General features: G+C 40.7%; 1 protein-coding gene across 2 annotated transcripts in view; it reads right to left on the reverse strand.

Annotated features, from left to right (window-relative positions):
* MBD2 (methyl-CpG binding domain protein 2) overlaps positions 1-13073 on the reverse strand; it is a 63970-nt gene extending 50897 nt beyond the window's left edge. Inside the window, exon 1 of one of the 2 annotated variants that reach the window (XM_081252574.1) lies at positions 12476-13073. In XM_081252574.1, the coding sequence (XP_081108700.1) occupies positions 12476-13011 (536 nt within the window). In that variant the 5' untranslated portion in view covers positions 13012-13073. The remainder of the gene's footprint in view (positions 1-12475) is intronic. The other variant, XM_081252573.1, reaches the window with a different exon arrangement.
* Between the last annotated feature and the right edge of the window lie 1536 nt (positions 13074-14609).

Here is a 14609-nt window from a genome sequence, read left to right on the forward strand (position 1 = left end):
ATTATATAGAGGGCTAAACTAAACTAGTCTTTCCTAAAAAAGTTTTTCCCATATTGCACTGAAATGTAAGAACAATTTTATAGGAAGAATACCCCAAAGTCTCATCTAAAAAATTTTCTGAACCAAATGTGCCAGAATAAACTGCAGTGGGATATGTCACCAGAAGAGAATTGTGAGAATTCTCAAACACCTCTCAAAGAAGCCAACATGTCATATTGAGAACTTAACCTTGCACCAACTGACTACAATAAAAGAAAAATAATTCAACAGGAAGACAAAAGAGAAAAGGCTGGAAAGCCAAGCATTTTACATTTCCCTGGAACAGCGAAACTTCTCTCTGGGTCAAGTCCAAATCAACACACCCCAGTCTGTCACAAACTCCATGGTATTCTGCCACCACAGACTTCAACACAACTGAAGATCGTATCAACATTCTTTTTCCACAATCACATGACGTAGCTATTCCTGAAACACAATTCAAGGTATAGAATTCAGCCTACAGATGAAGATAACAACCAGTTAAGACCAGAATGTAACAGGATAGAAAGAACCAACAACAACCAGAACACAGCAGAGGAAAGGATATAGAATTATGTATAAATAAACCTCAACTCCCATTCTAACCCAGATTTCCAAATATGCTCAGTATCACAAAATAAAATAGCACATAACCCTCAATACTGTTTAAAACTTGAATCATTTCTGCTCACTGCAAACTTCCACCCCCAAACCTGATCTTCTTGTGTTGCCCTCTATTGTAGCATCATTGTGTATTTAGCAACTAATCTTCAAGCTAGAAGGCCAAACACAATGTTCAGTGCTCCATCCCTCAGCCCACACATCCAATACCAAGTTCTAAATGTTCAGAGACTCCCCAGTGCTGACAAAATAGTTTTGCATCCTTAACAGAACATCAAAAACCTTCCATCTGTTCAGGTTTTTTTTTTTTTCCCTGACTTTTTCCTACCAGCCTTTAACACACCTCATATTCTAAGCTCAACGTCACCAAAATATGCCATGTACCTTTGACTTCCAGCCATGTCTTCCAGGTGGAAGGTTGAGCATAAGCAATATCCTGTCTATCATAAAACTATTAAATCCTCCAAGCCCAGCTGAAATGTCACTGCATCTATGAAGTTGTCTGTGATTCTGAAAGCCCACTTAGAAATAATTTGACTATCCCTCAATTCTACTTCATTACAATTCTAAACATTCCCTTGATTAGTAAACAACCAAAAATTACGATTCCCTTATTAAGACCCTCAAACATAACGTATATAGGCTAATACTGAACAAAGTAACTTCTGAGAGCAAAAAAAAAAACCTCTCAGTTGAATAGTTAAGAACATGGTTTTCATTTGCAGACACAATGGAACAGAAAAGTCTATGCTTATATAAAACTTACATTGTCTGGAATTTAAAAACTGAACTGGAAAATATTTTCATGGTTAATCTTATACTACATAAGAAGTGAAGTATTACTAAAAAACCCAAGTTAATGAAAAATTGGTAAAGAGTACCCTGTTATTATATCACTTATATAATTACGAATAATTTTAATTAAGCTAAAATAGGCATATAGTCCTTATAACCAGATATTCCAGTTACTGGTAAATAAGATTCTGATAAACTACTTGATATACAGATACAAGCAACTGTAATGCACAGCTACAAGTACTGGTCATACACACTGTTGCCTTCAGAACGTGCTACAAGCCATTTTCTTCTCCATAACTGCTACAGCTTGTGTTTGGTGCTTTAAGGAAAGTCAACCTGGCTGCCCCAGGGGATTTTAAGACCAGGGACCTTCCTCTGCAGGAGATGAACGCAAGCATATTAGAAAGGCAAGGCCCATGGGAATAGTTAAGCAGAAATTCTGTCCATAGGGACTATTGCACAACGGCAAAATGACTCTGGAAGGGGCCGAGGAAGTCAGTGCTAGATAAACAAAATGACTGTATGTCACTAAAGTGACTAAGTTATCATCTGTCTGCCCTCTAAGATGGCTGCTGTTAGGTAACAGTCTCAGGCACACCAGGACTTAATGTGACTAAGCTTTTATTCTCAAAGCATCAAATTGTAACTCAGGGAAATTATTATTTTTTTTTAACTCTAGTAGACTAGTGAAGGATATTAGTCACTTTCAGTTTTCTCTGCCCAAAGCGATTACTTCTAATCCTGGTAATGAAATACTAATATTTCACTTTCAACCACAAAAAATTTCCCTACCAACTGCCCCCTAGATCTGCCTATCCTGAGCTAACCTGTGATCTCACCTTTAACTTGTCCTCCCCACTAAATATCCTGAAGAAAAGTAACTATTAAATGAAAATCAAAAGCATGAGTTACATTTTTCTGGTTCATATTAGAACATTTCATCACTTGAACTATGTCTTTGCTTGCCTTCATTTTGATTAAGCTGTTTAAAGCAACTTTTTTTTTAATTGAAGTATAGTTGATTTAAAGCACTTTTTAAACCTAACTCTACCTTAGAGGTTTCTAACTATAGATTATCAAAAGGAAAGAAATTTTATTTGGCATCTGACTTTCAAATCTAAAAAAACTTTATTGAGATACCAGAAAGACTTAAATAACGGTCACCTTAACTTAGTAGTATTCCCATTATGTCACTCTACAAACTCATCTGTAAACGGCATTACCGGAGCAAGACAACTGTAATATGCCCTGCCAGTCTATGATATGAAAATTAACTCTCTGAAGACCGCTGCTTGCATGTGAAACTGCACTCTGAAAATGAGTAGTAGAGCAAACGTATTTTTTCATGTTACTTTGGTAAAATGGACAATCATGATGTCCAGTCAAACCATTATGAAGAGACCAGAGGTCTGAGCAAACACAAGTATACCTTCAAACCAGTTTCTAACAGGATGAACTGTGGGGGTGGCGGCAACCAGAGTGGAAGCAGATGGACTGGCCTATTCGGCAGGAAGGAGCGTCGTGGACGGCAGATGGATAGGTCTATGGCTCAAGAGCAAGTTCTAAGGCGCATGGCTCTCCAACTACATCAGGAAGTGCTTTGTGGGGAATAATAAAAATTCTAGAAGCTACAGCATTGGAAAAGTTTGAGAATAAAGAAACATCAACTTTCTATTTTTTCTATCCCTCTAAGTGTTAAAGTTCACTTGTTACTTACAAGAGTGTTAAGTATTGAAAGAAAGATTTCTCTAACTTTAAATAGCAATTGTCTCCAGAAATCAAATTTTAGCTGAGACTAAAAGTCTGAAATTAACATTATCTTTTTGTACCTTAGTACAATCAGAAAACTGCCAAACCAATTAATTCGAAGAAATATATACCAATTTTTTCAAAACTACATGACATACACACAGGAAAATCCATCTAAATGTCAGCTCCCAGTCCCCCTTAACTCCTTTCCTCCCAAACTTTAAATGTAGGCCTTTCCTAAAATGAACATCCTCAGCCCTCCTCTATAGTTTGTTCCAGGCAGAATTTATCTACTCTTATCTATCTTACTATCTCCCATCTCTGATCAATTATGAAATCCAGTTCCTTCATAATCACCTTTGAATCCATCCTTCCTTTCCATTTCCATTGCCACTGCCTAAATCAAGTCTTTATCACCTCAAGTCTCAATCACCACAATAGGCTGATTTTCTATTTGCTAGCCTCTTTGCATCCTAAACTAGCCAGACTGCTCTTCCTCAAACACCACTATTACCAAAGTGCCAGTTTAAATGCCCTCAACGGACTTCAACCCATTAGCAAAAGGGAGCCAAACATTTTAGCCCTGCATTTGAGATTCTCTGTCATCTAGTCTTCTCTTAACCTTTCAACTCTATTTTCCACTCCTCTTACCCAGTGACTTCTGCCATATTGGTTTATTCAAGTCTATTCTGAATCAATAGGCTGAATGATTTCCCTCTTCAGCCCTATGCAAACCATGTATTTCACTTGGTCCAGCATGCGTGTCTCCACCCCCAATCCCCAAGAGCCCAGAAACACTAATCCATCTAATACCTCTTCCATAAAGCCTTAACAGAACAAAGTAATAGGAATTACGTAAATAATCATGAACCGCCTGTTGGCATCTCTTGTAGTCTAGTTTGAAATACTGAGTTCTGTATGGCTGTAAAACTTCTACAAGTTCAAATCTTATCTTCACAAATAGCATACTGAAGTATAGTTATTAATGAATGAAATGATAGGACGTCAAATGTGCTTCAAAATAATGAAGGCTGAGTCAGGGTAGTAGATGTGGGTATGGATGAAATAAGGCTGTCAACTGTTGAACTGGATACTTGGTAGTTCTTTATATAATTCTACTTTTGTATATATGTTTGAAATGTTCTATAATAAAATTCTGAAAATATAAACATTAAAGTATGCAAGCTATTTCCCCATGAAAACCAAAAACTAGTTTTTTTAAAATATGAAGAGTTTGGGCAAGTAAATTGGAGCATGAAAGAATTTCCTTAGCAGCTGGGGTGGGGGCTGGGGTGGAGAATTATTTTTAAAGTATCAACAAGAAAAAAAGTGTATTTACAAAATTGGCTACTGATAAGATAGGACAGCATTCCACCTTTTCCCTCGACTTAAATGTTTAAGGAATCACCACATAATTTTAAATGGCATGAAAGACCTTTAGTAGATTTCAAATTCTGTACCAATCATCCTTATTCCATAAACTAGCATTTATTTAACAAAAATTATATGCAAAGAGTATATTATTGGTAGCAAATTCTATTATCTCTATATCATGGTTACGCATATGGTTAAAAATTCAGGGTGATCCACTAAAAAATAAATGAACATAGAATTCTACCTAATCTCATCCCACTGCCACAAGCACTCACCTTCTGAAAAAAGCAAAAACACTGGTTATTTTGGTTGAATTGGAGACTGAACACTGCTATGACTGAACACTGGAAATGTCAGAAATTAAGCATGTCTGGAAATTATTTCAAAATGTAATGGGAGAGGTGGGAAGGGGACTGCATATTGATGAAACGAGACTGGCCAGGAGTCGATAATTGTTAAAACTGGTAGACAAGTACAGGAGGAATTCATTACACTTTTCTAACTACTTTTGTTTTTGCATATGTTTGAACTTTCCCATAATAAAAAAATATACACATAGATAGATAAGAACACCCAAAAAACAAACTATATTTCTTAAAAAAAGGCTAGGGGTCTCTGGAAAAGGCCTTTTTAAAGAAATGAATACATCACTGCACACATGTTAAAAAGAATTTTAAAAAGAATTCTAAGGGCATTCATTTTTGCTTTAATCTATGTATTCTTTCAGTATAAACAGAAGAGGAAAAGAACACCAAGACACAGTAGTCAAAAATCACCAAGAGGATGATGTTCTTCTTCCTCACATTTGTAAATCACTAATAATTGTTCCTGACAGATGCTAAGTGTTCAATTTTTAAGATCTAATTTTAAATCACATTTACTATCATTTGCATTTACACACTGCCTATGTAGTCAAGTTCCCAAACAAATGAGTTTGAAGTTATACTCTAATAAGATAAGGCAAAATCATAAGATCCACATATATTATTCAAATTTCACCCTATTTCATACTTCTACTTCCTTGAGAAGTTTTAGTTTTTAGAAGTTCTGACAAAATTAAGTAAAACTTCATTTTTCAATTTGCCTAGTTATTTCTTAGTGGAAATGGCAAACAACAATAAAAGATCAACAGACAAGAGCTGCAAGTAATACCTATCAAGTCAAACAGTAAATCCATGAAATAAGAGTCGATGACTTTTTTTTTTTTTTTTTTTTTTTTCAGTACGCGGGCCTCTCACCGTTGTGGCCTCTCCCGTTGTGGAGCACAGGCTCCGGACGCGCAGGTTCAGTGGCCATGGCTCACGGGCCTAGCCGCCCCACGGCATGTGGGATCCTCCCGGAGCAGGGCACGAACCTGTGTGTCCCCTGCATCGGTAGGCAGACTCTCAACCACTGCGCCACCAGGGAAGCCCTTGATGACTTATTTCTGATTCATCATGCTGGGCTCAGAAATCTCAAATACAAGCTAAACATTATGAATCTCTATTAGTCCCACTATAAAGTGTAAAACAAAAACAAAGCAAAAAAAAAAAATCAACTTCACAAATCATCTGCTTCTGTTCCGCTAATTAAAGTTAAATTACGAAAACTTAAATTGTGACTATATCTCACAAATGAAATTTTAAAAGCAATTTGAAAAAAATCATACATCAGTTTCTGTTGGAGATTATTTTTAGAATGTACGTGTATCGGTTCCTTTTGAGCTACGTAGTTCCTCTACTACACAGGTATTATGCGTGTTCTGGCAGGTGAGACTTTGCATGTCAAACTCTAAAAATCGGATGTAGGACAGATGGCAATGGTGCAACCTAACAGAAATCCCTCTAGTCCATCACAGAAAGATATGATGGTACAGTTGAGAAAAGAATGAGCAGAGCACAGTTTCCACCACAACCTGTCTTTTATTTCTGGATTCAGGCTTCAATCAGGCCTTACCAAGAAAAGAGACTAAAAGCAAGTTAAACTTTCAAATATGCAATAAGAATTTAATGAATATTGTATTTTGTTCCTTTCTCCAACTAAAGGGATTTTTTTAATTGGTCTGTAGGATACATTTCAACTATATCTCAACTCTGAAAGAAACATATAAAGCTTTTCCCAGGAACCATATAAAACTATCTCATAAGCCGCATTTAGCTTGCAAGTTACAATGTGATTTCTTCTAATTTAAGTGAAAGCTTTTAAAATGAAGAAGATCTATATAGCTTGCTCCTCGGCGAATGTGTTGCCTATCTGAATATCTGATAAATAAGAGGGGCAACCCTAGGATAAACGAGAAAAAGAGAAAGAGAAATATTTCTGAACAAAATGGTCACGTCTGTTACCCAGAAAAAAACTGCTTTAATTATGTTAATTTACTACAATTCTTCCATTTTTTTTCCCCCTTCAATATTACATAGAACTGGAAGATCATCTTTTGGTACAATAGCTTCACTGCGAAATAGGATTTAAAATGTACCCCTTGTCAACTTCAGGATGCAAGCGTAATAGTAAATAATTACATTATTTTAGTGGTACACCAAGCTTCCTAAAGTAGATTAGGCAAGAGATGTTGCAATTTCAGAATAGAACTAGAGATCTCTATGTGGGGCAGCAGCAGAGCAGGGTAGCTAAGAGCTGTGGGGTTAGACCACCTGCATCAGGATTCTAACTCTGCACCTACTGGCAGTACAACCTCAAGCCTATTGCTTAACTTCCCTGTCCTAACTCCCCACCTATAAAATGGAGGTAACTGTACAGCACAACATCACAGGTAATATAAAGCAAAGGCTAAGAGGTCAGTTAAGCCCTGTTTTACAAAATTGTACGTGCCATACGTCAAACACTTAATTTAGTATCTGTGTGTTCAGCATTGTGTCTGGCTGGAGGAAGACAGCTAGGGGAGAAAGCCCCAGGTCCTAGGGGGACGAACAACAGGGTAACACAGGAGACACCACGTTAACTACACAGGGATGACCAGAAAGAAAAGATTATGGAGAAAGACAGTTTCCTGAACGTCAACAAGACTTCAATTAAGAACTGTGACCCTTGCAACTATACTCCAATAAAAATTATTAAAAAAAAAAAGAACTGTGACCCTTGGTCCACTGAGCTAGTTTTTTCCAACAAGACTACAAGGGAGAGTCTATTATTTTTAAACCCCCCAAAAAAAAAAAAAAGAGAGGGAAAGAGCCTAGTTGAACTTTGACATCCTCAATGATTCAGAATTCATGCCCTCAAAGACCATACCAGCCTTTCATAACAAATGAGATATGCCTACAGACTTTTTTAAACCTATTTATATGTTCAGTCCATACAACTTGAGTTATTTAATGAACTGTTTTCCTTAGTTAGTCCTTAAACATATCCAAAGCTTTAAGGGATCTACATATTTATTTTGGTGTTCTAGAAATGAATCCTTATAGCACTATGAGGTACAGGTACAATCATACCCACTTTACAAACAGAGAAACCACAGCAGTGGGAAGTGTAAATGACATGCTCGAGGCTGCACCATTGGTAAGTGCACAGGTAGAATACCAATTCCAGACCTTAACCCCCTGTGCCCTGCTGCTTTCCCTAGAGACTCCTACTTTTATCATCTCACTCATGTTTTAAAGTCCTCAATTATATTGCCTCTGAGTCCTCTTCTTTCCAGATGAAAGTGCAATCTCTTCAGTCTCTCATCATGCATCTGCTGCTTAATGATTATTTTAATTGTTCTCTGGCTCCATTTTATCTTTTCAGAGAAGTGACCAGGTATGAATGCATCATAATTTGATAAAAGAGTCAAAAATGGTTACTATTATGTTTCCAGTACTCAACCAGATGATATTTTATGGCAGCAGCTGTAGCAGTTTACCATGACTCCCAGGCCTTTAACTCAGTTATAGCCAGAAGTCTAGAACCCAACAAGACATCGATACAGAGCTCACACCAAGGTTAAGCATAGACTTGATTTTTAAAAAGGCATAAGACAGCTACTAAAGGTTCCTCTGCAGAGGAAAACAATATTTCAAAAATATCAATCTGCAAGTGCCAAGAACCAAAAACTAGAAATGACAGGAGTCAAGTAGACCAGTAAGAAAAGTATTGTTCAAATAATGGGCTCATATGATGGCAATGAACTTTTTCAGAAACTATACCAATGGATCCAACGCTTGATCAAACCACACCCTTTTAAAAAACAAACTTTGGATGATCATATATAAACTGTCAGAGTACTATCAGTAACCCTGACAGAAGGCATAATTATATTGCCTAACTAGCAACCAGAGGCATACCTTCCTATTAGAACTTGACAATCTCAGGAAACAGCAAGAAAAAAATCCTACCAAAATTTGAGGCTTTCTCAATGAGCTTAATTTAAGTCCAATTAATAAGTGTAAAGGCTTCCCTGGTGGCGCAGTGGTTGACAGTCTGCCTGCCAATGCAGGGGACACGGGTTCGTGCCCCGGTCCGGGAAGATCCCACATGCCACGGAGTGGCTGGGCCCGTGAGCCATGGCTGCTGAGCCTGCGCGTCCGGAGCCTGTGCTCCGCAACGGGAGAGGCCACAACAGTGAGAGGCCCGAGTACCACAAAAAAAAAAAAAAAAAAAAAAAGTGTAAGACACACCCTGCGTTAACAGGCACAGATTTGTTTAAATTAATCTTCCCATGGGCAAGCTAAATCAGGAGTTAGCATTATTAGAATCTGTGTGCACACAACTGTGTGCAGGTGTTCACATTACCAACAGAAGAGCTGACTCTTAACCCACTTATTAACAGATATGGCTAGTATTTTGTGAGCTACTGGTTTTTAATGAGTGGCAGGTATACGGGGATGCTAATATGCAAAGCAGTGACAGTGCGGATTGCAAAATAGTGTGTTCACCTCGAATATGAGTAGGTGACTTCCAGCATTCATCACTGAAAGCAGAAGTCAAAGTCAGAGTAACTACTATATCACAAGTATCACATCACACTCTCTGTGTCCTCCTGTCTCAGAATGTAACCTCTCAGAATGAAATCAAGACTGGATGTTACAATCTTGTAGAGTAACTAAGCTTTGTAGGTACGACAACAAACAATAGACAACACTCCCTCCAGCCGTGAACTAAGCACATGTGGCACAACTCTGTTCAATATGTCTTTTCATTTGTCATAAACAAGTAAAAAGCAAATCATGTTGCACTGTCTCATAAAAAGACTTTAAGGGACTTCCCTGCTGGGTCACTGGTTAAGAATCTTCCTGCCAACTCAGGGGACAAAGGTTCGAGCCCTGGTCCGGGAAGATTCCACACGCCGTGGAAAGCCCGTGAGCCACAAATACTGAGCCTGCACTCTAGAGCCCGCGAGCCACAACTACTGAGCCCTCATGCCACAACTACTGAAGCCTGAGCGCCTAGAGCCCGTGCTCCGCAACAAGGGAAGCCACCGCGATGAGAAGCACGTGCACCGCAATGAAGAGTAGCCCCCGCTCGCCGCAACCACAGAAAGCTGGTGTGCAGCAACGAAGACCCAGTGCAGCCAATAATAAAATAAATAAATAAATTTATTTTTAAAAAGACTTTAATTTTATAAATTAAAAGCCCAGTGCGCGCGCTTCTCATTGCGGTGGCTTCTCTTGTTGCGGAGCATGGGCTCTAGGCACGCGGGCTTCAGTAGTTGTGGCACGTGGGCTCAGTACCTGTGGCTCATGGGCTCTAGAGGGCAGGCTCAGTAGCTGTGGCGCACAGGCTTAGCTGCTCCGCAGCATGTGGGATCTTCCTGGACCAGGGCTTGACCCTGTGTCCCCTGCACTGGCAGGCAGACTCTTAACCACTGGGCCACCAGGGAAGCCCAAGACTAATTTTAGAGAGTAGTTATTACTATACTGGTTTGTGATTCTTCACAGGATGAATTTGTTTAGAAAGTTTTAGATTGATTATATCAGTTTTTCTACCATAAAATAATCTATTGAGCTTGTATAAAAAAGTTAACATCGTAAATTTACAACACATTAAAAAAAAAAAAAGGTGACCACACATCAGAATGAGCACCACAACAATCTGCCTTTTTAAAATAACTTTTCCAGGTACTGCAAGAAGAACAGCAACAAAAAAGCTTTGCAGCAACCAAAAGTAAGTTCGAACAAATACATCACCCCAAAACCAAACAAACCATATCCCAGGAGAAATGCCACAGGGAGTGAAATTCAAAGTTGAAGATGCTCTACTGAGAATAGACTAGTCACTTACTCCTCAAGGAGTTCAGTCCCAGACACAGAATGTTCTTGTCACATATAACTGGCTAAAAGACATCAATACAGAGTTCACATAAAGGTTATGCATACTAATTGCTTAAAAAGAAAACAGAAGCTGTTAACGAAAGAATATGCAAAAATGAACAACTGTGAAAAGCACTAAATGAAACAAGTGAACTTGAGAGTAACCATTTGTTCCACAATAACTTTCTTAGTATTATTGAAATAAATGTAATATGTAATGATGGGGAAATACAAGATTATCACCTTTGTATGCTTAAAATAAGTTTTCTAATTATCATTTAAGATTTCAAAATGAGTCGTCTCGGATTAAGTGACAAAATAAGTTCTAGTGCAACACCACTTTCATTTTATTTTATTTTTTTTACTTCAATAGGTGAAATAACTTCACTGAAACTACTCTTCCATATATTTGAGCAACTATCAGGAATATGTTCATATTTACATGTTATACCAGTAGTGATTGCATTCTTGTGTGTATATATATGTACATACTCATATACACATATACACGTATTTTTTTAACCTCTTATATCTATTTAAGAGTATTTTCAATTCATAAACATTGTATTGTGTGTGTGTGTGTGTGTGTGTGTGCGTGTGTGTATATATACTTTTACCTAGGGGTAATATACGGAAAAAAGGACATCCTTCCTACAATACTCCAATGGCTAAATGGCAGACGACAACTACTCCAACACCCATATATCGTCCCTGAAAATGATTCAGTTAGCGCACAAACATGGCCCTCCAAGCCACTGAGTATAACATGTTTATATTTATATTCTCTTTGAGAAATGGGACTGCGTATAAGAAAAGTTAGTAAATTTGTTAAGAAGATTCCATTGGTATCAATAGCCAAAGACACTTCCCTGAGCTTACTGGGTCGGACAGCATGACCACAGGATTCACCATCAAGCTGAAAACCTGTTATCATTCAGACCAAGTTTTCTCAATCCAGCACTTGTGACACTTGGGGCCAGATAATCCTTTGCTGCGAGGGCTGTCCCGTGTATCGTTAGAATGTTTAGCAGCATCTCTGGCCTCTACCCGCTAGATGCCAGTAGCACCCCCTTCCAAGGTGTGACAACCAAAAATGTCCCCAGACATTACCAAATATCCCCGGAGGACAAATTTTGGTCTAGGAGTCTAACAACGTATTACAGTGTTTGGTTTCAAAAGGGAGTAAATTCTGCAGCACCAAGAAACTACAGGCATTCCAAGTGGCTACTTCATAAGAAACTTTCGTGGATCCCACAAAGCAACTGAAACCTTGTTACTGCAGATACCTCATTCTTCCACATGTGCATGATTAAACACTCTTGTGATGATGAATCTGGGACAGGAGCCAACAGTGACTGGTTTTACAGTTTCGACGAATTACACCTTCTTTTAACCCTTCAGAGGAATAATCATCCCTGCCAGAGTAACCCTTTCCGCAAACCATTTTCCCCAACACTTTACCCATAAGAGGCCCTCCTATGGGCTTTCACCATTCAGACACTGTGACTGTCACTGCACTGGGGTCAACTCTCACCCAAGGGCTCGGGCACCTTCTACTACCAGGACGGTCTGTCTCTGCCACTCCCCTCTGGCCCCTGCTCTCCTCTTGACATCCCCTACCCAGGTCAGCTCTCGACCCTTGACCCCAGCCTGACCCTGCCGCCCCCTCCCCGCCCCCAAGGCGGTACCTGAAGTAGTAGACATCGCTCTTGCCGGCACTGAGCCCAGATTTTCGGATCACTTCCTCCTTCTTCCATCCGGGGGGGAGGGCCGGGCAGTCCATCCTCTTCCCGCTCTCCGTGGCCCGGGGTCCCCTGGGCCCCGGTCCCGCGCTCCCCGACGGGAAAGGGACCGGCTCCCGCCGGGGGGCGCCGCCGCCACCGCTGCCGCCGCAGCCGCCGCCGTCGCCGCCAAGGCCGCTGCCGCCACTCTGGGGACGGCCGCGGCCCCGGCCCCGGCCCCGTCCCCGTCCCCGGCCACGGCCCCGGCCCCGGCCACGGCCACAGACGCCGCCGCCCCGGCCCGCCTGCTTCCACCGCCCCCGGCCACGGCCGCCGCCCCGAGCGCCTTCCCTGCGCACGCCGCTCACCGGGGACGGGGCGAGCGCGCAGCCCTGGCCCCCCTGCTCTATGGCGGAGTCGCCGCCAGCGCCGCTGCCGCCCGCCGCGCTCTCCCCCTCCTCCTGCTCCGGGCAGCAGCGGCCTCCCCCCGGGTGCGCGCGCATCCAGCCCCCTCCCCAGCCGGCGCTGCGCTTCTTCCGTAACCGAGCCCTTGGAATCCCGGAGACCCGCCCCGCCCGCAGCGCGGCGCGCGGGGGACGCGCGCAAGCATCATAGAGCGGGCGCGCACAGAGAGGCCCTCCCGCCCGGGGCGTGGCCCCAACCACCGCCTCTTAGGTCCTCCAAGCGGTCAGGGCGGCCATCTTGTCTCCGCCTCCTCGATGACACGCCCCACAGCCCCACCCGCTCCGCCCCCGGCCGCGCCCTTCCGGCCCCCACCCCCACGAGGCGGGCGATTTGGGCCCACAGTCACTTGTAGAGAAATGTCAGGACTGCGGTTTATTTGTTTCAAACTGGGTTAACCTCTCTCACTGTATGATTTTACCTACGTTTGCTTCCCAATTAAAGAGCAACAAACAAAATGTATGTCATATTTTATGTTTACTATATACATATGAGACTATTCATTTAACGGCATAGAAGATACCCCCTTTCCTGCCTCGACATCTTAGCTTGCCAGGGAGCTCAGATTGATGGATTGAGTGGAAGTGTCCCCATAGAGGAGTATCACTATCCTCCAGAGTCTGGCTTCCGGGCCTTAGGACCCTGGATTGATTATTCTCTTAGAACTTTGTAAGGCTACGGGAAGGTAAGTGACAACTTGGAAAGTTCCCTCCTGTTCTACAGGTTTTACCGCTAAATTCCCCATAAAGTGACCAGAATTCCTGAATCCACCTAGAATTTACCAAATTTCTCAGGATCTTTTCTTAAGTTGTACTTCCTTGTCTAATGACCTTTGACAAATATCAATGGCCTTTGACTTGGTAAATACACCTTTATGTTGAAAGACCAATTTAACCCACTGTCACCAGCCTTTAGGAATCTGGATGGAATTCACCTGGACCTGCCAACTCATTGTTCAGGAGTGATTTTTAAAGAATAATACCAAATTGATTAAGAAAACTGATTTCCATTTCGGAGGAGCACAGTTTCTATGTCTTTGTTTAACCTTTTGAAATTTAAGATGATATATTATGAAATGTTTGGAATACTGAAAATAGTGTTCAATTATCTTCAGTTTTTGCATACGTAGGACCTAAAAGTTGAGGGCCAAGTTTAATGGATAGAAAATATTGATTAATATACAATAATGGAAAATCTAAATTTATTTGATTTGTCTTTACAGATTATTCAAACACCAGCTCAAACACACAAACTTGTCTGTCTCTGAGCTTGATCTTAGACTTCTTTTAATGTCCTTGAGTTGAGATACGCTAAGCTATAGCTTCCTCCATGAAATCTGTCTAGAAATGTGTCTAGCAAAGAGTTGGAAAGTCAAGTTCTCAGGAGAGAGGTCAGTGCTGGAGACATGCATTTAGAAGTCATCTTGTGAAAGTGACAATTGAAGGAAACCCTGAAAGTAAATAAGATCGCCAAGGAAGAGTATGCATGGTAAAATAATCAATTAATTAATTAAAATATTTAAAATAATAATAAAAAAAAAGAAAGAGGAACCAAGAACTGAATCTTAAGGAACACCTACGTTTAAGGCTCAGGTGAAGGAGTAAAAGTCAGAGAATTATGAGATCAAGGTTTGGATAAC

The sequence above is a fragment of the Mesoplodon bidens genome (assembly GCF_964165515.1).
Source record: "Mesoplodon bidens genome assembly, chromosome: 13".
NCBI lineage: Eukaryota > Metazoa > Chordata > Mammalia > Artiodactyla > Ziphiidae > Mesoplodon > Mesoplodon bidens.